This window comes from Phaseolus vulgaris, chromosome 2 (genome assembly GCF_051622355.1).
Source record: "Phaseolus vulgaris cultivar YP4 chromosome 2, ASM5162235v1, whole genome shotgun sequence".
Lineage (NCBI taxonomy): Eukaryota > Viridiplantae > Streptophyta > Magnoliopsida > Fabales > Fabaceae > Phaseolus > Phaseolus vulgaris.
This window is the reverse complement of record NC_143499.1, coordinates 49,523,791-49,548,102: the sequence shown is the minus strand read 5'-3', so window position 1 is coordinate 49,548,102 and position 24,312 is coordinate 49,523,791. Positions and strand designations below refer to the sequence as shown.

General features: G+C 32.9%; 2 protein-coding genes, 1 long non-coding RNA gene and 1 other non-coding gene across 6 annotated transcripts; 3 read left to right on the top strand and 1 right to left on the bottom strand.

Moving 5' to 3' along the window:
* Window positions 1-1,751: 1,751 nt before the first annotated feature.
* Window positions 1,752-13,226, top strand: LOC150029252 (TMV resistance protein N-like). Its single transcript, XM_090297972.1, has 6 exons — window positions 1,752-2,292; window positions 2,730-3,807; window positions 3,883-4,179; window positions 5,413-7,145; window positions 8,939-8,954; window positions 11,313-13,226. The coding sequence occupies exons 1-6, from the start codon at window positions 1,808-1,810 to the stop codon at window positions 13,224-13,226; spliced, it is 5,523 nt and encodes a 1,840-aa protein (XP_090154098.1). The 5' UTR covers window positions 1,752-1,807.
* A 25-nt stretch (window positions 13,227-13,251) lies between these two features.
* Window positions 13,252-13,739, top strand: LOC150029251 (uncharacterized). Its single transcript, XR_016518950.1, has 2 exons — window positions 13,252-13,541; window positions 13,655-13,739. It is a non-coding gene; the product is annotated as an uncharacterized LOC150029251 (long non-coding RNA).
* A 2,990-nt stretch (window positions 13,740-16,729) lies between these two features.
* On the bottom strand, window positions 16,730-16,868 carry LOC137813111 (small nucleolar RNA Z247). Its single transcript, XR_011081349.2, has one exon. It is a non-coding gene; the product is annotated as a small nucleolar RNA Z247 (small nucleolar RNA).
* A 1,758-nt stretch (window positions 16,869-18,626) lies between these two features.
* LOC150029250 (uncharacterized) lies at window positions 18,627-23,364 on the top strand. Of its 3 annotated transcripts, XR_016518949.1 has the most exons (4): window positions 18,627-18,683; window positions 21,108-21,741; window positions 21,849-22,969; window positions 23,260-23,364. XR_016518949.1 is itself a non-coding variant. In XM_090299281.1 (3 exons), the coding sequence occupies exons 1-3, from the start codon at window positions 18,642-18,644 to the stop codon at window positions 22,319-22,321; spliced, it is 1,104 nt and encodes a 367-aa protein (XP_090155407.1). In that variant the 5' UTR covers window positions 18,627-18,641; the 3' UTR covers window positions 22,322-23,364. The 3 variants fall into 3 exon arrangements, 2 of the variants coding, with proteins under 2 accessions (XP_090155407.1, XP_090155406.1); XM_090299281.1 differs by having other exon boundaries at window positions 21,894-23,364; XM_090299280.1 differs by having other exon boundaries at window positions 21,849-23,364.
* Window positions 23,365-24,312: the final 948 nt, after the last annotated feature.

The following is a 24,312-nucleotide window of genomic DNA, read 5'->3' as shown; positions in this document are numbered from 1 at the left end:
AAAAAATACCATAAAAAAGTCAAAAATATAATATAAAATATTATTAATATAATAATAATAATACTTCATCAATCAAATATAATATAAAATATTATTAATATAATAATAATAATACTTCATCAATCATTTTACCTAATAATTATATCTGATGTTACCACCACTCTTGAGGCTGCAATTATGACAACCCCAAAGGGATTGAAACTACTGCAGGTTTGGTGTGAATGCAATTAAGACAATTAAGACAATTGTCCAACAAAAAGAAAGCAAGTAAACAAGAGAGAAAGCAATCCTAAACATCACTTTTGTTCCTGGTTTGCTTTCTTGACATGTATCTTTGTAGGAAAAAAAACTAATGGTTTTGAAGAAGGATAATGCCACCATGTCATGGCTAATTCTCTTTTTCAGTCCTTAGTTCTCATTAACAACTTAAGACAGTTAAATACTTACAGAAAACTTTAAGCAAACAAGAAAGTTTGAAAAAAAAAATTAGAAAATTCCTTACATCTGATCTGCATGTGGCACATACTGAAAAAAATTGAACAAAATCAGAATATGGACGAAAACAGATAGCACTGTTCAGTAGAAACATTAAAATCCTACTCTGTATAATACAAAGGAAAATTACATAACATAATCCAATGCTGAAAATAGAAAATGAAATTTATATGCATTAGAAAATAGTTTTCTGCAAGAATACAAACTGTTATTCACCTTAAAAGCAAGAACTTAATTCCCACATGATATTGAATATGTATGAAACTATGAATTGAAATGGAAGAAAGAAAGTGCTCAAAACTACACATATTTAGCCTAATTTCATGATGGCAATTAAAAATTTACTTAATTCAAGAGGGCGTAAAACAGACCCAAAGCAAACATAGGTAAAGGTCTTCCACAAATTTCATGACAGATACTACCTTCCAATGTGATAACAAACAAATTTTGATACTTACAAATGACATTACACTGAAAACCAAAACAATTGATTTGAGGATATTATTCCCACCATCTTTGGGTTTAGCCATCTTGTTCTAGATTAAAATCATATTAGCCCCTTCTACTAAAAATGCTGCATTAGTCCATGTATGATAAACACATGCTTTATTTGAAGTCTTTTATTTACTGCTATTTGACAGCAAATTCATATAGCAGTAAGAAAGAAACATATTAACTAGTAGCAATGAAAAACCAGTATTGTCCTGTCAACCAAACCCATGCCTTTACACTTTAATAAAATAGAGATAAACTTTGAGAAACTTAGTCTGCCAGCCTTCATTGCAGAAATTGCATCACAGTCCTAAATATTATAATCAAAATGTAATGTTTTGTAAAATCTAAAAAATTAATCTAAAATGTTACTGAAATAAGCTACCCATAAAAAATCAATAGATATTTATAATATATTAATTTATTAATAGACAGTGGGTGTAAAATTTATTAAGAAACATATTAATATTAATATATTGTTATTTGTAGTAATGTTATTCCTGTTATTCTTACACTATCTTTATTCATTTAGTCATATTACTGGTTATTTTCTAAAATATGTTAAAGAAATAAAAAAAATTAGTAAATATTGACACCATAATATAATATTCTACGAATTGTTGACTCTTCCATTGACTCAATGTTTCGTATCTGACAGAACACAGCTGTGAAAGATATTTTGAGAAAATTGAAAGGCTTTTCCAATTTGTGGTAGATTTGTGGTAGAAATATATATTTTTCTTCCTAATAGAATATATGCAAGTTGCTCACAAACAAAGGGATCTGAGAGTTGCAGAGAAAGGAGAGAAAATCGATTCCAATGTCAGGAAGTTCTTCATCATTGGCCATGTCTACTTCTCTAACAAAGCATGATGTGTTTCTCAGCTTCAGAGGGGAAGACACACGTGACAACTTCATTAGCCACCTTCATCCAGCACTGCAAACGAAGAACATAGAAGCATATATTGATGAGACACTACCCCGGGGCCAAGAAATCTCAGATGCACTGCTCTCTGCAATAGAGGAATCAAAGATTTATGTCGTCGTTTTCTCCAAAAACTATGCATCTTCCACTTGGTGCTTGAATGAACTCACTAAGATACTTGAATGCAAAAAGAGATATGGAAGGGATGTCATACCTGTTTTCTACAAGGTGGATCCATCAACTATTAGGAAGCAGGAACAAAGATACAAAAAAGCATTCGATGACCATGAGCAGCACTTTAAGCACGACAAAGTGCAAGGATGGAAGGATGCTCTCACAGAAGCTGCTGGACTTTCAGGCTGGGATTCAAAAGTCACCAGGTCATTATATTTATTACATGTATCGAGATAATCAGGATCTCTTTTCATTTACTAAAATTGTGTTCATCTCACCATAAATCAAGTGCTTCTTTTTTCATTTCTATTAGTCGGTCTTAGATCTGAACCATATCACATGTTATAGCTTAACTTTGTACCTACAAGTATGCTCCCTAGTATCAGAAGTCAGCAACGGTTACTGTAGAATTTCTGCGATCATGATTTGCAATTACTAAACCAAGCAAACTAATATAGGAAGATAACGTCCTAAACTTACCTTCAACTTTTTAATTTATTTATTTTATCCAGAACTCGAAACTAGAATCGATATGTGAATCTATTCAATGATTTTCATTCTTCTTGACTCTGAAATTTTTCTTTAGTTTAGTTTAGCTTTTGTGCTTGAATTTTTATACTTTATTTTCTAAATCATCTGCCAGGACAGAATACATACTTGTTGAAAAAATTGTGGAAGATATTTTGGGAAAATTGAATCTTTATTCCACCAATTATGATAAAGGAATCATCGGCATTGAAAAACATACTAAAGGAATTCAGTCCTTGTTGCATCCTGAGTCACCGGATGTTCGGATCATAGGAATTTGGGGCATGGGAGGAATAGGAAAAAGTACAATTTGTAATCAAATATATCACAAATTGGCATTGCAGTTTGATTCCAGCAGCCTTGTTTTAGACGTTCAAGAAAAAATACAAAGGGATGGAATAGATAGTATCAGAACAAAATATCAGTCTGAGCTTCTAAAGGAACAGAAATCCTCTTATTTACCATATTACAATGAAAGGCTCAAACGGACAATGGTTCTCCTCATTCTTGATGATGTTACCGATTCAGCTCAACTTCAAAAATTAATAGGAGGGAGTGATAGTTTTGGGCAGGGCAGTAGAATCATTATGACCAGTAGAGATAGACAAGTGCTTAAGAATGCTGGAGCTGATGATATCTACGAAGTTAAGGAGTTGAATTTTTGTGATTCTATGAGACTTTTTAGTTTACATGCTTTTAAACAAAAATCTTCAGAAGAAATTGGTTACAGGGAACTGTCAGAAAAGGTGTTGAGATATGCAAAAGGGATTCCGTTAGCTCTCCAGATTTTGGGGTCATTGCTTTATGGCAGAACAAGAGAAGCATGGGAGAGTCAGTTGCAAAAGTTGAAAAAGGGCCAACATCTTGGTATTTTCAATGTATTAAAATTAAGTTATGATGGGCTGGAGGAGGAGGAGAAGAATATATTTTTTGACATAGCTTGCTTTTATAGAGGTCATGAGGAGATTGTGGTAGCAGAAACACTTGCTGACTGTGGTTTCTCTTCTAAGATTGGAATGGATATTCTCAAAGATAGGGGCCTAATATCTGTCCTTCATGGTACAATTCTGATGCACGATCTAATACAAGAAATGGGTAAAGAAATTGTTCGTAAAGAGTGTCCTCAGCATCCTGGAAAACGCAGCCGATTGTTTAATTATGAGGAAATTTGTGAGGTTTTAAGAAAGAACAAGGTATATTCTGTCATTAAGCATCCTGAAATGCAACATTTCATGCTTTTTTTTCTAATTACATTGATTTACTTTCAGGGGTCAGATGCAATACAGTGTATATCACTAGCATTACATAGTTTCAAAGTAAAAGAAGTTGTAGTACATGCACAAAGTTTCGAAAAGATGGACAATCTTAGGATGCTCATTTTCTACAGTGATTACGAAACAACTGTGTCTCTTGAATCATCTCTTGTAGGTCTGCCGGACACTCTAAAGATTCTTTATTGGAACGATTTCCCTCAAAGATTTTGGCCTCCAAAGTTTTGCCCACAAAATCTAGTGACTCTCGAGATGCCAGCCAGCCATCTTGAACAACTCTGGGAAGGAGATCAGGTTTTTGAAGCTATCTATGTTCCTTTGTGTTCTAAACTTTCAAAGATAAAAGTGAATTATAAAAGCATGTTTTGTGTATTATACATATACAGGTTTTCATTTGCAATTCCTTTGTGCCTTCTCCACATTATTCGATTTGAAATTTCTTTTATTTGAGTCATACTCAGCATACTTCTAATTAAAGATAATTATAAATTTAATAGTTTGCATATATTTTTTTAGACATATTGTCTAATGGCCCATGAATGTATTATCTACTTTGGAAGATCTTATATAGTTTTTTAATATGAAAAGGAGTTATGTAAATAAAATGGAATTTTATATAATTTAGTTAATTTAATTATAATTTTCATCATTTCTGAAAAATAAAAATTATATTTAATTTAATTACCCTGTCTTTATATTTTATCTTTAATAATATTTTAAAACAAAAAAAAAATTACATTGACAGAAGCCATATAAAAAATATTAAAGAAACAACGAAAACTTATAAGATAGAGGAAAGAAACTCCCAACGTGAAGAATTTTATGTTTAAACATTCTACTTATGAAACTTATGTGGTAAATCTTTACAATATTTAATTCCATATAATGAAAATTTGTAGGTTTAATTAAGTTTTAAGTATCTTATAAATTTGGTTATTTTCAAATTGAGGGTTTTATTAATTTTTTTATTCCATCGAGTATTCAAAAAATTTGTATTATTTAATTGAGTTCATGTTGTTTATTTTATATTATTTAATTAAAAATGTCTTAGATACTTTTTTTTATCATAACATAAACTTGAATATAATATACAATAAATTACAAATTATGTATTTAATAAAATAAATTATGGAAAGATGGACTTGTTTTAACTAAGGTTTAATTTTAACTCTGAGACAACACCATTTTATTTTGTGAGTTGATACATGCATAATATAAAGTATTTCGACATTGTGATCGATTATAAATTACTATCATAAGTTTTTGAATACATAATAAGTTTAGGTTCAAATGATTAGGATGTAATTTTAGGTAGGGAACAAAAAGACGTTAAATTTTGTGATTTTTTATAATAACTATAAAATTTATAGGCAGAGTTTTGTTAGTCCACAGTGTGGTTTTTTTAACAGTGGTTTTTAAGTAATGTAAAATATAAACTCAATAGATAGTAGCTAATAGTTTAAATAGGAAGAAAAATAGATAAAGTAGTTTTTATTTGTTATCTCATTCATTTACTTTTTCTGGCAGATTTTACCCAACTTGAAAAGGCTCGACCTGAGTAGTTCTTGGAAACTTACTAGAATACCAGACCTTTCTACGTCACCAAATATTGAAGAAATAAAGCTGAGTTATTGTTCAAAGTTGATTCAAATTCACTCTTCGATATTCCTCACCAAGCTCAGTTATTTATGTTTAGATTATTGTTCTGATCTCGAAAGTGTAAATATTCCGAGCAACATTTTATCCACATCACCAGGATGGATTACTCTTTTCTGTTGTGAGAAGCTTAATATGTTTTCATTGGGTGAACATCAAGATAAATTTCTCCCTCATGTCATACTGGAGCGTGAGGAACCGGATATGATGAAAGAGATAAATGCTAATAATGCAACAGACTCAGAATACTCAGAAGTGTTCAACAGTCTCTTGTATGGTGTGCCCATAAAATTTAGTGGCAAGAATTTCTCTCGCTTAGATCTCAGTGGTTGCTCAAAATTAGAAAATTTACCCGAGATTCTGGACACGTTGGAAGATCTAAAGGAGCTCTTCTTAGACGACACAGCCATACATGCACTACCTTCATCCTTGTACCGTTTAGTAGGGCTTCAACAACTGAGCTTGCGCCGTTGCTGCAATCTTCAGATTATTCCATCTTCCATTTTCAATTTGAAGTTGAGGAACCTTGATTTGGGTGGTTGCTCAAGCCTGAGGACCTTCCCAGAGATCACAGAGCCTTCTTCATTTGCCAATTTGGTTAATCTTCAATCCCTGGAGCTCCAAGGGTGCATTGATCTCGAGTCACTTCCAAACTCCATTGTTAATCTGAAGCTTCTCTCTAAACTTGATTGTTCGTGGTGTGCCAAATTAACAAAAATTCCAAGACACATTGGTAGCTTGACGTCATTAATGGAACTGTCACTGCGTGGTAGTGGAATCGTGAGCCTTCCTGAGAGCATTGCTCATCTTTCAAGCTTGAAATCGCTTGATTTAAGCAAGTGCAAAAAGCTTGAATGCATCCCACAGATTCCACCATTTCTAGAACAACTCAAGGCATTGGATTGCCCATCCATTAGAAGAGTGATGTCAAATTCTCTTGTTCCAAACTTGTCAAATTCCAAAGAGGGCGTATTCAAATTTCTTTTCACCAATGCTCAACAACTGGATTCAGGTGGTCGTGCTAACATTGAGGAGGATGCAAGGCTTAGGATGATCGACGATGCATATAGGTGTGTGTTCTTCTGTTTTCCAGGGAGTGCAGTTCCTGGTTGGTTCCATTTTCGTGGCAAAGGACGTTCACTGACTATAAATGAAGATTTAAGTTTCTGCAGCGATGATAGGCTCACTGGTTTCGCTTTGTGTGTTGTTCTTGGAGTGTTAGATATTAAAGGTGGATATGGTTCTTTTCGTTACAGCCTAAAATTTAAATTTGATGATGATGACACACATATCATTCGAAATAATGATGAGTTAAACAACTTTTTAAAATGGGATGGCAGATTTCTTGATAAAGATCACACATTTGTGTGGAAATTTAACTTGGAGTCCCTAAGGGCGAGCAGCATGAGCCTTAGGCTGTGTGATGCTCGCAGCTTCACTTTTGAGATCAGTCATATGGTGACAATAAAAGAATGCGGCATATGCCCTCTTTATTCCAAAAAGAAAGATGATGAATATAGTGGTGCTATTCACATTCAAGAATCCAGTCCAAGCAATGTTGCACAGTCTTCAAGGGAAGATAGGAAGAGAAAGGCCGAAAGCTAGCCAGTCAACTAGTCTCTTGCTCTTCTGCTAATTAGTCTTTCATTGGTGAGGATCAAAACTGGCTTATCGTAATACTTCTACATTACAAGTGTTCAAATTTTATCATGAATTTCTCATTTTTAATTTATTTTGTTTTATTTACATTTTCAATGGCATTTTACTGTTGGGTTCGTTCATTGTTGGACAAAGATTTCTAAGTTATTGTTAGATATAGTTTGATGTTTGTGTTGAGCATGAGATGGGGTGCTCTGTTGTCCCAGAGTTGCATTCTCTTCAAATTCTTTATATTTCGGTTTCATTAACTTCTTTAGCATATTTGGGTTGCATTTGCAGTGAACTCATTATGGAATCCTGAGGAGCTGCATTCGAAAGGGTAATTGGTAAATCCTCTTCATATCATACTTTTCTCCATCCTATGGAATATCTTATCATTGTATTAGGTTTGTGCATGGAGCTGTAAAACCAGAAAATTCTCAGCTTGGTTAGTGAAACCTCATATTTCTTATTAATCTTGGTTTATTCATATTGAGGCACCTTGTTTTGTTTCATGTGGGTGATGTGTGAGGATGTTATATTGTACTTGTAGCACATAGGGATCATATATATAAGATTTATTTTTTTCTCAGCGCTATACAAAATATTTAATAAAAAAAATTAAGTGAAATATATTATTCTTTGACCAAAAAGTGTTAATTAAAATTTCAATCTCAAATAAATGTCTTTATAGTAATAAAATTATCTAAAAATGATAAATACATTATTAATAATTAATACAATTGGCTGTGGGAGATTTTTTAATTTTTTTATGGAAATGTTATTATATATGATCTAAAAAAATGCTATTTTTTATGATTTAAGATGCAGCTTGGGTTATTAAAAATTGCTACAAATATTATTTTCAGCTATTAAAATAATTATCAAAACTTGTTTGTTATTACCATTTTGAATGGCTACTGGTATTTTTTTATTAGAAAAGAATAATCAGGAGATAGCAGTTAAAAATAATCATAATACTATCCTACAATCAGTTTTCCTACTTTTTTATTTAACAATTTAATTTATATTTTAATTAAATAATATAATTTAATATTTTATTATTATATAGAGTTGTTAAACTGTTGTTATAATGTGAAAAACGGTGTCAAAATAGTTTATTTTTCCTGATTTATATAACTAGAATAAAAAAAAATAGTCACGTGCCTGCATGTAATAAAACCTCACAATATCTTAGCCCAAGAAAACATGTTAACCTAAAACAATTCAGCCAACAAATAATTATAATACAAAAAAATCTTAAAAGAAACAAGTAATATTTTAATCTGTAAATGAAAACTATCATTTTAATATCTAAAAATGAAATTGTATAATTATAATTTCAACATTAAAAAAAAAAAAATGAAATACTAGAGCGATAATTGTCCCTAGACTGCATTAATTAATTTAATCAGAAACGCACCCAATCTCTCTATAGAGTGTTTGTTTTCTTACTTTATAAGAGATATTTATATGTGCGTAGTCTCCACTACAGGATACATTACCAAAAAGAATTATATATATATATATATATATATGATATATAACACATTGTAACTCTAAATTCTCAAAATTATTTATATATAAATATACATCACAAAAATAGTAATATTTGATTCAATTATTTTTGTAGTCCCTATATTAATAGACAAAATTTAACTTCATTCTCAATTTAGTCTCAACTTTTTAAAACAATTTGTGTGGTTCCAACTTTTTTTTAAAACAATTCAATGTGATAACAACACATATAACTTAGCAGTTGCAGAATCATTAAGGTAAAAATATTTTAATAAGGACAATATACTAGAAGGAATCACATTGAATTGTTTTTAAAAAAATTAAATCATATTGAACTTTTTAAAAATCTGAATTGACTTTTGATCATTAATATAAAGACTAAAAAGATAATTAAATTTAAATAAAATATAATTTTCTAAACCTATTTGACATCTCTAATGTCACGTACAATATTATTTGTTTTCATATTAAGTACGATATTAACCGTTCAGGCATTCACTCACTAAGGATTAAATACAATATAGTACATATATAAGTCCATTTATACTTTCACGCCAAATCACACTATAGTAAATTACACCTAAGTCATTTCGATCCAAGAATACATGAATCTTCAACTATAATTCAAAACAATCTATCATACTCAACTTCTCAACCTTTCATGCTTTAATTGATGTGATCATATCATAACTGATGCACAAAATATCTTTTTTCCTGTAATGAGTTTTGTGTTTGATACTTCGACTCATTAGGGTCATAATACAATCTCAGATATCTCTCGTCACATGTTCATAAAAAGGTCAAAATATACCTATAAATGACCTAAAAATAAATGGTCATCAATTGAATCACATACAATGTATAACATGAGGTATATCATATACTTGTGTATACATATTCATGCATCTTATCATCGTCATCATTAGTTTTATAGATACAAACACTTGGCTAAATCACACAACAACATTTCACTACTAGAGTTAAATTCTTTGGACGAGTTTATCTCGCTTGAACAACCTTGTTTCCTAACCCAAAAGAAGACTTCTTTGCTTGAATGATTCCACATTGTTTGAACGACAACAATTGCATATAAGAGAGAATTAAAACGATCTCTCTCTTGCTTAATCAACCTCTTGTCGCTTGAGCGAATATCTCTAAAAAGAGAGAGACTTCGACTTCAACTTCATTCAAACATTTTAGCAATGGTACATGTTGCAATATCCAACAAGTCATAGAAGCATAAAGTACACCACTTCATCTCTTAGGCTCTGTTTGCTTCCATGGATGTATTGTTCACAAGAAAAGAAGTGAGAGGATATCAATTGTTTGGATCCATGGTTTTACAGGGAAGAGGAGGAGAGAATATACATGTGAACAGTAAATATCTTTTTCCCTCAAAATGAAAAGATGTAGAGGGAAAACCACATCAGCATGTGTTATTTCTGAATTTACCCTCATTCATCTACAAGGGTTTTTAATATTAAAAAATAGTATTTTTTATTTATATAAGATGTGATTTATTTTCTAATTTTATAGTATATATTTAATATTTTAAGAAATAATTTGAAGTTCTTTTTTTATTTAATTTGTTATTGCGTTTATATTAATATATTTTTTTTTATAATTATTATGTTTATAAGTTAGTAATTTATTTGATAATAGTTTTTTATGAAATTATTTCTATTTTTAATTACATTATATTTGATAATAGTTTTTTTAATTTTCATTACTATAGGTTTTTAATAATAAAAAATATTATCTTTTATTTATATAAGATCTGATTTATTTTCTGATTTATTTTCTAATTTTATAATGCATGTTTAATATTTTAAGAAATTATTTGAAGTTTTTTTTTTATGTAATTTGTTGAATATATTTTTTTATAATTATAATTTTTAAATTATATCTATTTATATTTAATATATATTTATTTTCTAATTTTAATTTTTAAATCTATGAAATATGTGAAAGTTGTTTATTTTTAAACAAAAATAAATCATTTCATTATTAAAAAAATTTAATAGCCAAGGATAAATTTGTAAAGTAAGATTTAACAATTTAAAAAAAAATTAAAACTCCCTCACAACTATAATATCAGTCACAAACTTCCATAAAATTTCTTCACACATTCCCTCTAACGTACCCCAATTCAAACAACCTCACTTTCTTCCCACTTTCTTCTCACATCCTCACACATTCACTCCTCAATCCAAACACACACTTAGAGTTGAAAGTCTTGCATTGGCTAGAAATTGGTATGATGAACAACATATAAAGAAAATTCGTAAACCTATTAATTTAAAATTTTGGATTGAAAGTGATGTCTTGATATGTTATATGAATTTGTTTAGAGTTCATTAATGCCAAATATTTCTTAAGTTTAAGTGATATTATCCCAAAATCAAGATTTCACCAACAAAAATTAAGGATGAGTAGAAATCATTATTATTATTTAAATTTTTAAGATATTACTTATAGTTTCAAGATCTTATATAGTTTTTTAATATGAAAAGTAGTTATGTAAATGGAATTTTATATAGTTTAGTTAATTTAATTATAATTTTCATCATTTCTGAAAAATAAATTAGTTTACCGAAGAAAAATAGATAAAGTAGTTTTTATTTGTTACCTCATTCATTTACTATTTGTGGCAGAATTTACCCAACTTGAAAAGGCTCGACCTGAGTCGTTCTTGGGAACTTACTAGAATACCAGACCTTTCTACGTCACCGAATATTGAAGAAATAAACCTGAGTGCTTGTTACAAGTTGATTGAAGTTCACTCTTCGATATTCCTCACCAAGCTCAGATATTTATGTTTAGATAATTGTTTTGATCTGAATAGTGTAAATATTCCCAGCAACATTTTATGCACATCACCAGGATGGATTACTCTTTTCCGTTGTCGGAAGCTTAATATGTTTTCATTGAGTGAACATCAAAATAAATTTCTCCCTCATGTCATACTGGAGCGTCAGGAACCGGATATGATGAAAGAGATAAATGCTAATAATGCTACAGACTCAGAAGACTCAGAAGACTCAGAAGTGTTCAACAGTCTCTCTGGCTTAGATCTCTCTGACTGTTCTTCTCTTACAATCTTTCCAATTGACCTTTCTGATATGAAATTCATACATCAACTTTGTCTCAGTGGTTGCTCAAAATTGGAAAATTTACCCGAGATTCAGGACACGTTGGAAGATCTAAAGAAGCTCATCTTAGACGACACAGCCATACATGCACTACCTTCATCTTGGACACGTTTGGTAGGGCTTCAACAACTGAGTTTGAGATGTTGCTTGAATCTTGAGATTATTCCATCATCCATTGGAAGCCTCACCGGACTATGCAAGTTAGACCTTACCCACTGTAGTTCACTTCAAACTTTTCCAAGCACCATTTTCAATTTGAAGTTGAGGAGGCTTGATTTGTGTGGTTGTTCAAGCCTGAGGACCTTCCCAGAGATCAGGGAGCCGGCTCATACTTTTGCTCACATTAACTTAACATCTACGGCTGTTAAAGAACTGCCTTCCTCATTTGCCAATTTGGTTAATCTTCGATCCCTGGAGCTCCCCAAATGCACTGATCTCGAGTCACTTCCAAACTCCATTGTTAATCTGAAGCTTCTCTCTAAACTTGATTGTTCGGGGTGTGCCAAATTAACAGAAATCCCAACACACATCGGTCGCTTGACGTCATTAGTGGAACTGTCACTGCGTGATAGCGGAATCGTGAACCTTCCTGAGAGCATTGGTCATCTTTCAAGCTTGAAATTGCTTGATTTAAGCGACTGCAAAAAGCTTGAATGCATCCCACCGATTCCATCATTTCTACAACAACTCGTGGCATTGGATTGCCCATCCATTAGAAGAGTGATGCCAAATTCTCTTGTTCTAAACTTGTCAAATTCCAAAGAGGGTGTCTTCAAATTTCATTTCACCAATGCTCAACAACTGGATTCAGGTGGTCGTGCTATCATTGAGGAGGATGCAAGGCTTAGGATGACCGACGATAGATATAGGTCTGTGTTCTTCTGTTTTCCAGGGAGTACAGTTCCTGGTTGGTTCCATTTTCGTGGGAAGGGACATTCACTGACTATAAATGAAGATTTAAGTTTCTGCAGCAATGATAGGCTCACTGGTTTCGCTTTGTGTGTAGCTTTTGGAGTGTTAGATACGAATTCTGTTAGAGGTAGATATGGCTTTTTTCGTTACAGCCTAAAATTTGAATCTGATGATGATGGCACACATATCATTGCAAATAATCATATGTTAAACAGATATTTCAAATGGAATGGTGAATACAGAGTTGTTGATAAAGATCACACAATCGTCTGGAAATTTAACTTGGAATCCCTAAGCCCTAGGCTGTGTGATGCTCGCAGCTTCACTTTTGAGATCAGTCCTGACGTTGGCATCACAATAAAAGAATGCGGCATATGCCCTCTTTATTCCAAAAAGAAAGATGATAAATATGGTGGTGCTGTTGACATTGAAGAATCCAGTGGAAGCAATGTTGCTTCTCGTTAATACTTCTAAATTACAAGGTTCAACACGTTGAATTTTTTTTAAGAATTTCTCGTTTTTAATGTATTTTGTTTTATTTACATTCTCAATGGCATTTTAGGAGTGGGTTCGCTCAATTGTTGATTAAGATTTCTGAATTATTGTTAGATGTAGTTTGATGTTTGTGTTCAGCATGAGATGGGTTGCTCTGTTGTCCCAGAGTTGCATCTTCTTGAAACTCTTCGTATATAGTTTCATTAACTTCTTTAGCATATTTGGGTTGCATTTGTAGTGAAGGCATTATGAAATCCTGAGGAGCTCCATTTGAAATGGTGATTGGTAATTCCTCTTCATACTTTTCTCCATCCTATGGAATCTCATATTCCCAGTTTTACAACAAGGTACCTGTTTATGCTAATTAATGCTGATTGAATATCATATCATTGTATTAGGTTTGTGCATGGAGCTGTAAAATCAGAAAGTTCTCAGCTTGGTTAACATGGAACCTCATTTCTTATTGATCTTGGTTTATTCACATTGAGGCACCTTGTTGGATGTGAGTGATGGCTTATAAATTGTTGGTGTGTGAGATTGTTAATTCTTTATAATTGTAGTTTAACAGTAAAGTTGAAGACAGCTTATAATTGTTTGAAGAATATAAGTTTAAAGACTCCTATCTTATATGTTATGTTATTAACAGAGGATGTTTATTAATTATCATCTTATGGATTTCAGCAGTTTTTAGGAGCTTTTCTAAGTTTCTAATTTCTTTAAAAACATAAAACCGTAAATACATAATATAATTGAAATTTTGAATAAATATCACAAACCTCATTTCATAAGTAATAGATTTGAGTTAAGCTGAAACTTCAATTCTTAATATACAACTTTAAATATTCATAATTTTTATTACTTAAATTAAGGATGTTATATGTACTTATACGTATGAGATTTTTTTTCTAAGTGTTATACAAAATATTTAACAATAAAATTATATGAAATCCATTATTCTTTTACCAAAAAGTGTGAATTAAGATTTCAATCTCAATTAAATGTCTTTATAGTAAAAAAAATCTAAAAAGTGGTAAATAAATTATTAATAATTAATACCATTGGCTGCGGGAGATTTTTAATTTTTTTATGGAAATGTTATTTATTATATATGACCTAAACAAATGCTAATTTTTTACGATTTAAGATACAGTTTGTGGTAGTTAAAAATTGTTACGAATATTATTTTCGGCTATTAAAATAATTGCCAAAAGTACTTATGTCAAAACTTGTTTGTTATTACGATCCTACAATCTGTTTTTTATTAGAAAAGAATAATCAGGTGCTAACAGTTAAAAATAATCATATTCCCATCCTACAATCTGTTTTCTTTTATTTAACAATTTAATTTATATTTTAATTAAATAATATAATTTAATATTTTATTATTATTTAGAGTTGTTAAAAGGTTATTATAATATGAAAAACGGTCGTCAAAATAGACCTTTTTTTCCTGATTTATATAACTAGAATAAAAAAAATATTCACGTAGCTGCATGTAATAAAACATCACAGTATCATAGCCCAAAAAAACATGTTAACCCAAAACAATTCAGCTAGCAAATAATTATAATACACCAAAAATCTTCAAAAAAACAATTAATATTTTAATCTGTAAATGAAAACTATCATTTTAATATCTGAAAAAGGAATTGTATAATTATAATTTCAACATTAAAAATAAAAAAAATGAAATACTAGAGCGATAATTGTCCCTAGACTGCATTAATTAAATTCATCAGAAACGAACCCAATTATCAGTTTGAACAAGAAAACAATATTTGGGTTCAATATTTGTGAGAGCATTTTCAGTGTATGGAATGGGTTTAACGAAGGTTGGAAGTAGAGCAGGCTGGTGTGAATTTTTGGTTTGGATTGATGACTTAGAATTTAATTCTTCAAAAGGAAACACATTTTCATCAAAGATTACATCTTTAGAGATGTAAATTCGTTTTGTACTTCTATCTAAGCACTTGTATCCCTTATGAGAAGAACTATAGCCTAAGAAGACACACTTAGTGGTTCGAAAACTCAGTTTCTTGGTGTTGTAAGGCCTTAAATTGGGCCAGCTAGCACAGCCAAACACCTTAAGCATGGTGTAATCTGGATTTTTTGCAAATAATTTATGAAGTGGTGTGTCTTGCTTGTATGATTCGAGATGGTAGTCTATTTATAAGGTAACAAGCTGTATTGAAGGCTTCATCCCAATAGGACAAAGGCATGTTAGCTTGGGCAAGTAAAGTAAGGCCAGTTTCCACAATGTGTCTGTGCTTTCTTTCTACCAACCCATTCTACTGATGTGTGTGAGGACAAGAAATACGATGCTCAATTCCAGTTGTTTTGAAATATTGGTGCAAACGATGGTATTCACCCCCCCAATCTGACTGGACAGAGCGAATTTTGGTGTTTAGCATGGTTTCAACATGTTTTTGAAACTGAAGAAACACAGACTCAACATCAGACTTGTATTTCAAAAAATAAATCCAAACATATCTGCTAAAATCATCAACAAATGAAACATAATATTTAGAATTATTCACTAAGACAATGGCTGGACCCCATACATCAGTATGAATCAATTGAAGAGGTGTTGTAGATACATGTTGAGAAAAAACAAAGGGTAATTGATGTGCTTTTCCTAGTTGACAAGCATGGCAAATTAAGGAAGAAGAAACTCTAGTATCTAGAGCTAAGTTATTATTTTTCAAGATTCTAATTGTGACTGGGAAAGCAGGATGCCCAAGTCTTCTATGCCATTGTTCTTTCGAAAGTTTGGCTGTCAGGAATGCTTTGCTGGAATTATTTGGTAAAGTGTAGAGGCCATTCTTACATCTACCTGTGAGCAGAAGTTCCTTCGTGGCTCGGTCCTTAACAAAAAAACAGTTTGGGTGAAATTCCACAAAGGCATTATTATCAGATGCTAGTCTTTGTACTGAAATCAGAACGTTTATTGATTTTAGGAGCATATAGGATATGTTTCAGTACAAGAGATCTAGATGAACCAGAAATTAATGAGTTCCCAATATGAGAGATAGACAAACCTGAGCCATTTGCAACTTGAATCTGATCAGTGCCATTGTAACGTTCGTTGGTGGTAAGTCTTTCTAACTCGTTGGTGATGTGATCCGTGGCTCCAGTATCTACGTACCAGTTTGCATCACCAGTATATCCACTTGTGGCCACAACTGCTTGTTTAAGATTGTCTTCGGCTTAATATGCCTGATCAAATCTGTGCCAACATTGCAAAGCATCATGGTTTGGCTTACCACAAATCTGACAGACTTTGTCCGAGTTGCTTTGTGCCTTTGATGGCTGACGTCCAGAATTGTTTCTAGTGTGCCATGTTTGTCCTCGACCACCATTTGATTGACGACCACGACCACCACGACGTCCATTAGTTCCTCCTCGATTAGACATGCTGTTGACATTGTTAGCAAAAGGAAATTGCTCAAGAGTACCATTACGCAGATGACGCATCTCGTAGCTCAGCATATGAGCATACACATCGCTGACAGTGTAAACATCTGTTCTAGTTGTAATGCTTGTGACAAGAGGATCATAATCTAGACCAAGTCCTTGCAGCATGTAGGCGATGAGTTCTTCATCCTCTACTCGCTTGCCAATGGCAGCCAGAGTGTCTCCGAGACGTTTTACTTTACGAAAATAGTCAGCAATTGTCATGTCCTTCTTTTGGATCGTGGAGAGTTCCATACGGATCTGCATTGCTCGTGCTCGAGATGTGGAGGCAAATTGCCGCTCCAGCATATCCCAGGCTTCTCGTGCAGTGGTGATTCCGACCACCGTGCTGAGAACTTCCTCGGTAACCGATGAGTTGATGAGACTGAGTACCAGCTGGTCCTGGGGGTACCAGACTGTGAATTCAGGATTAATAATAATTTTGCGGCTCCCTGTTTCTTCACTTGACTCAACCGCAATCGTTTGGTTTGGTGGTGGCATGGATCCATCCACAAACCCAACCAGCCCCTGACTACGTAAATAGGGAAGGATTTGAGCAGACCACAATAAATAATTTTCTTGTGTGAGTTTAACATTAATCACTTGGCTGATTGATGGTGAAGACATTGTATTGATTTGAAGGGAGTTCGACATGGTTAGCAGCAGAAAAAGATGGATCTCGTGGATCTCTAGTGCTCTGATACCATAATAAAGTTTGCTAACTGTACCTCTCTGTGTGGAGGACGTATTGTATTTATAATTAAAGAAAGGTAACTGATTGCATACACGGTTGGATCCATGATCCGCTTCTTAAGGCAACTAACCAACTAACGTGTTCCACTTCTACAAACGTGTTCCACTTCTAACTGACTAATTCTAACAAGCTCAACTTAAAAAATTATTAGGTGGGAGTGATAGTTTTGGGCAGGGCAGTAGAGTCATTATCACCAGTAGAGACAACCAATTGCTTAAGAATGCTAGAGCTGATGATATCTACGAAGTTAAGGAGATGAATTTTGATGATTCTCAGAAACTTTTTAGTTTACTTGCTTTTAAACAAAAATCTTCAGAAGAAATTGCTTACAGGGAACTGTCAGAAAAGGTGTTGAGATATGCAAAAGGGATTCCATTAGCTCTCCGAATTTTGGGGTCATTGCTTTATGGAAGAACAAGAGAAGCATGGGAGAGTCAGTTGCAAAAGTTGGAAAAGGGCCAACATCTTGATATTTTCATTGTATTAAAATTAAGTTATGATGGGCTCGAGGAGGAGGAGAAGAATATATTTCTTGACATAGCTTGCTTTTATAGAGGACGCCAGGAGATTGTGGTAGCAGAAATACTTGCTGACTGTGGTTTCTCTTCCAAGATTGGAATGGATATTCTGAAAGATAGGGGCCTAATATCTGTCTTTGATGGTAGAATTGTGATGCACGATCTAATACAAGAAATGGGTCAAGAAATTGTTCGTAAAGAGTGTCCTCCGCATCCTGGAAAACGCAGCCGATTGTTTAATGCTGAGGAAATTTGGGAGGTTTTAAGAAAGAACAAGGTATTATGTCGTTACTCAATTGAGAATGGATTTACTCTGTGAAAAATTGCAAACCACTGAGATGTCATTAAACATCCTGCAATGCAACATTTCATGTTTTTTTTCTCCTAATTACATTGATTTACTTTCAGGGGTCAGATGCAATACAGTGTATATTACTACATACGAACAAAGTAAAAGAAGCTGTAGTACATGCACAAAGTTTCGAAAAGATGGACAATCTTAGGATGCTTATGGTCTACATGCCTATATTCATATCAAATGTGTCTCTTGAATCATCTCTTGTAGGTCTGCCAGACACTCTAAAGTTTCTTTATTGGAACGGTTTCCCTCAAAGATCTTGGCCTCTAAACTTTTCCCCACAAAATCTAGTGACCCTCCAAATGCCAGACTGCCATCTTGAACAACTCTGGGAAGGAGATCAGGTTTTTCAAGCTATCTATGTTCCTCTGTGTTCTAAACTTTCAAAGATAAAAATAAAGTACACAAGCATGTTTTCTGTATTATACATTGTTAACCATACTATAACTGTGTAACGACAACTTTGTAACTGTTTCCAGTTCTGCACTCCTTATATACCTTTAGCACATATACTAAGATAATATCTTTCTCCTTTCTCTCTCTATTCTAATGCACTGCACTCATATCAACATGGTATCATGATCCAATTCTAGCCTCTCTTTTTTTCCGTCATGTCTGCCTCCTTCTCTTCATCTTCTTTTGCATCTTCTTCTTGCCCGTTACCTCTGGTCATGCCTTCCGTTCAACAGTTCACAACACCCATCACTCTTAAACTAGATGAAGATAACTATCTTCTCTGGAAACATAAAGTCCTTGCCTCCATTTGCGGGCTCAAATTGGGTCATTTTCTTGACGACACTAGTGTTCCATCAAGAACCACTTCTTCCACCACTGATGAGAGTCCCCAAGTCTCTAATGGTACCAACAACAAAATCAGGTCATCACAGATCCATCTCCTCCTATCTCCATGATATCAAGAACGCCGTCAACATGCTTGCCGCTATTGATGCCCCTGTTTCCACTGATCATATTGACATCATCCTTGAAGGCTGTCTGAAGAATATAATACATTTATTACTGTCGTAATATCCCGCACTGACCCTTATATTATCACTGAGATTGAGGCTTTGTTGTTTGCCCGAGAAGAACGCTTCACCCGGTACAAACTTTCTCAATCGAATTTACTTCAATCTAATATCGCTTTTGTTGCTTCTTCTCAGCATTCACAATCCCAACCTACCTTTTCCAACTCCTCCTGTGGTGGTCGTGGTTACAATCCCACATCTAACTAGAATCAGTTCAACCGCGGCAAACCCCGACCTTCCCAATACTCTTCTTGGTCCACCATCATCTTCTTGGTCACCATATAACAAACGACCATACTCTGTTCAATGATCAACAAATCTATCATGGCATTGCGAACGTTAAACTTGGTAATGGTGCAGGTATAAAAATCTCCCACATTGGTTCTGCTTCCTGTGTGTCGTCTACCTCTTGTACTTCCTTCTCTCTCCTTGATCTTTTACATGTTTCTCATTATACTAAGAATTTGCTTAGTGTTTCAAAGTTTGCTCGTAACAACAATGTGTTTTTTGAATTTCACCCTCATTCTTGCTATGTTAATGACTAAGTAACTAAACAGATTCTTCTACAAGGCACACTTAAAAGATGATCTCTCTGTCTTTCTTGATCTCTGATCCTCTGTTTTTTCTGCTAACTACACATCTTTTAAATCTGAAAAAACTTCTTTTCACTTGTGGCATAATAGACTTGGGCGTTATAGTTTTTCTGTAATCAAAGTTGTTCTAAAACAGTGTAGATAATCACCTTTTAGAATTTATCTATATTGATATTTGGGGACGTTCTTCTGTTTGTGCTAATAATGTTGCATCATACTATATCTCGTTTCCTAATGCATATTTAAAATATACATGAATTTATCTCTAGCATGCTAAATCTCAAGCTCTTGCTGCATTTGAACGCTTTAAACTCTTCTCTGAAAATCTGGTTTCAAAATCAAAACTGTTCAAATTGATTATGCAAAAGAATTTCTTGTTTTTAACTCCAAACAATATCTCACTAATACTATCCCAAAATCAAGATTTCACCAACAAAAACGAAAAATGAGTAGAAATATTAATTATAGTTTCAAGATCTTATATAGTTTTTTTAATATGAAAAGTAGTTATGTAAATGAAATAGAATTTTATATAATTTAGTTAATTTAATTATAATTTTCATCATTTCTAAAAAATAAAAAAATTGTATTTAATTACCCTATCTTCATATTTTATCTTTAATAATATTTTATATTAAAAAAAATCACATTGGCTTAAAAAATTTTAAAGAAACAAAGAAAACTTATAAGATAGAGGAAAAAAACTTCCAACGTGAAGAAATATATATTTAAACATTCTACTTATGTGGTAAATATTTATAGTATTTAACTCCATATAATGAAAATTTGTAGGTTTAATTAAGTTTTAAGTATCTTATAGATTTGATTATTTTCAAATTGAATTTTTATTAATTTTCTTATTTTATCTAGTACTCAAAAGTTTTATATTATTTAATTGAGTTCATGTTGTTTAATTTTTTTCATTAGCTGAGTGACCTGATTATTATATTGTCCTACGTATTAACTGAAGAAATGTAATATTTTATGGTTAATATAATGATATTGTTGTTAATGTATTAGTAGAAGTGTATTTGAGAGGGATTGTTGATAGTGACAACTAAATTTATAGCCACAGTTTTGTTAGTTCAGAGTGTGATTTTTTTAACAGTGGTTTTTATTTGTTACCTGATTCATTTACTATTTGTGGCAGAATTTACCAAACTTGAAAAGGCTTGACCTGAGTGGTTCTCGGAAACTTACTAGAATACCAGACTTTTCTCTCTTACCAAATATTGAAGAAATAATTCTGAGTTATTGTGGAAAGTTGATTAAAGTTCACTCTTCGATATTACTCAGCAAGCTCAGTTATTTATGTTTAGATAATTGTTATGATCTGAATAGTATAAATATTCCCAGCAACATTTTATCCACATTACAAGGATGGATTAATATTTCCTGTTGTGGGAAGCTTAATATGTTTTCAACCAGTGAACCCAGATTTCGTCATGTGAAACTGGAGCGTCAACGTCAAACTTTCTCAAGATACCCACATCAGAAACTGGGGCATCAACGTGGAAATTTCTCAAGATTCCCTCATGTGATACTGGAGCGTCAACGTCAAACTTTCTCAAGATTCCATCGCCAGAAACCGGATATGATCAAAGAGATAAATTTCTCAGAACGGCATGGTGCAGGACGGCGTGGTGAACCTCGTGCATACAGTGGTCATATTTTCCCAACTTCCAGTGAAATTTTCTCAATTACTTTTGACAGATATAATGATGAAGAAGAAGAAGTGGCTAATAATACTATATACTTAGAAGTGTTGACAAAATTCATGAAAGGTGTGCCCTTACACTTTAGTTGCAAGAAGCTCTGTCATTTAGATCTCTCTTACTGTTCTTCCCTTACAATCTTTCCATTTGACCTTTCTGATATGAAATTCCTAAAGCAACTTTCTCTCCGTGGTTGCTCAAAATTGGAAAATTTACCCGAGATTCAGGACACGTTGGAAGATCTAGCGGTGCTCATCTTAGACGCCACAGCCATACAGGCACTACCTTCATCCTTGTGCCGTTTGGTAGGGCTTCAACAACTGAGTTTGCGCAGTTGCCTTCCTCATTTTGCAATTTCGTTAATCTTCGATCCTTGGAGCTTCAGAAATACACTGATATCGAGTCACTTTCAAACTCCATTGTTAATCTGAAGCTTCTCTCTAAACTTGATTGTTCGGGGTGCCCCAAATTAACAGAAATCCCAAGACACATTGGTCGTTTGACGTTATTAATGGAACTATCACTGCGTGATAGCGGAATCGTGAACCTTCCTGAGAGCATTGCTCATCTTTCAAGCTTGAAATCGCTTGATTTAAGCGACTGCAAAAAGCTTGAATGCATCCCACAGATTCCACCATTTCTAAAGTAACTCGTGGCATTGGATTGCCCATCCATTAGAAGAGTGATGCCAAATTCTCTTGTTCGAAACCTCTCAAATTCCAAAGAGGGTGTATTCAAATTTCATTTCACCAATGCTCAGCAACTGGATTCAGGTGGTCGTGCTAACATTGAGGAGGATGCAAGGCTTAGGATGACCGACGATAGATATAGGTCTGTGTTCTTCTGTTTTCCAGGGAGTGCAGTTCCTGGTTGGTTCCATTTTCGTGGGAAGGGACATTCAGTGACTATAAATGAAGATTTAAGTTTCTGCAGCGATGATAGATGTGTTAAACAGCTATTTCGAATGGTGAAGAGAGATGTGTTGATCAAGATCACACATTCGTGTGGAAATTTAACTTGGAGTTCCTAAGGGCGAGCGGCATGAGCCTTAGAATCTGTGATGCTCGCAGCTTCACTTATCAGTCCGTGTGATTATCACTTTCGGTTGAAATCAGGTATCACAATAAAGGAATGCGGCATATGCCCTCTTTATATGAAAAAGAAAGATGATAAATATGGTGGTGCTGTTGACTTTGAACAATCCAATGGAAGCAATGTTGCACAGTCTTCAAGAGAAACAAAGGAAGATAGGAAGAGGAAGGCCGAAAGCTACCTAGTCAGCTAGTCTCTTTCATTGGTGAGGATCTAAACTGCCTTATCGTTAATACTTCTAAATTACAAGGTTCAACACGTTGAATTTTTATTATGAATTTCTCGTTTTTAATTTATTTTGTTTTATTTACATTTTCAATGGTATTTAAGGAGTGGGTTCGTTCAATTGTTGACAAAGATTTCTAAGTTAGATATAGTTTGATGTTTCTGTTCAGCATGAGATGGGTTGCTCTGTTGTTCCAGAGTTGCATTTTCTTGAAACTCCTCATGTATAGTTTGATTAACTTCTTTAGCATATTTGGGTTGTATTTGCAGTGAAGGCATTATGAAATTCTGAGGAGCTGCATTTGAAAGGTTAATTTGTAAATCCTCTTTATACTTTTTCTTCATTCTATGGAGTCTCTCATATTCCCCGTTTTACGACAAGTACCTCTTGATATTGAATATATCATATCAATATATTAGGTTTGTGCATGGACCTGTAAAATCAGAAAATTCTCAACTTCGTTAACATGAGATGGGTTTGTGCCTCATTCATGTTGTGACAAATATATAAAGTCATAACAGAATAAAAATAACAGATATAAATTATATGTTATTTAGTAACATTTTAAATAAGGCAACTGTTACTACATCACACATAAGAAACTATAATTCCAAGGGAGCAAATTCCAACCCCTTTTACAATAGAAAAGACGAAGCTCCCTTAAAAAAAATGGGTTATATATAAAAATACATTTCGGATTTTCTTTCTGGAATATGTTTTCAGATTTTTTTTTTAAGACCAAATTTTTTGTATTACGAATTTTCTTATTCATAATGGGCTTTTGATTTTTGTTTTCCGATTTTTATTACCAAAACACAATAATCTTTTTTGGATCTATTTTTTTTGTAATGTATTATTTTCATTTCTGGAATAAAGAGCATTTTCAAAAATTTAAAAGTTGCAGGTTCAAAAATATTGGTTGCAGGGAGAATTAGCCATTCCAAGTTTATCATATAATTCTATTGTTTTCAAATATTGTCAAAAATTTCAGTGTAAACATTTTCTTTTTCTTGTTTGTTGCATTCCATCTTCATCAAGAGTTAGAATTTTTAAATCTTTTTTCTTTCGAACTCTATAAATAGCTACATACAACTATCGATGTGTGAAAATTGGATGTGAAAAATATAAACCAACTTTGGTCAATAATTGACCTTGGCTTTTCTTAATTGTCATTGCAAAACATAAAGCTATTGGAAATTGTCTTCTCTGGAATTTGAATGGCATACCTACATCTAAAGGGATCAAATTCATTCTTGAAATGAAGATTTTATCACCAATATTTGTTCCTGTTAGAACTATTGCACAAATAACATTTTTCTTCA

Excerpts from the sequence above, each read along its gene's own strand:
- LOC150029250 (XM_090299280.1), top strand. The coding sequence starts at position 18,642 with ATGCCAGACTGCCATCTTGAACAACTCTGGGAAGGAGATCAG. Across the intron at positions 18,684-21,107 it reads AACTCTGGGAAGGAGATCAG|AATTTACCAAACTTGAAAAG; the intron begins GTTTTTCAAGCT and ends TATTTGTGGCAG. Across the intron at positions 21,742-21,848 it reads GTTGACAAAATTCATGAAAG|CAACTTTCTCTCCGTGGTTG; the intron begins GTGTGCCCTTAC and ends AAATTCCTAAAG.
- LOC150029252 (XM_090297972.1), top strand. The coding sequence starts at position 1,808 with ATGTCAGGAAGTTCTTCATCATTGGCCATGTCTACTTCTCTAACAAAG. Across the intron at positions 2,293-2,729 it reads TGGGATTCAAAAGTCACCAG|GACAGAATACATACTTGTTG; the intron begins GTCATTATATTT and ends ATCATCTGCCAG. Across the intron at positions 3,808-3,882 it reads AGGTTTTAAGAAAGAACAAG|GGGTCAGATGCAATACAGTG; the intron begins GTATATTCTGTC and ends ATTTACTTTCAG.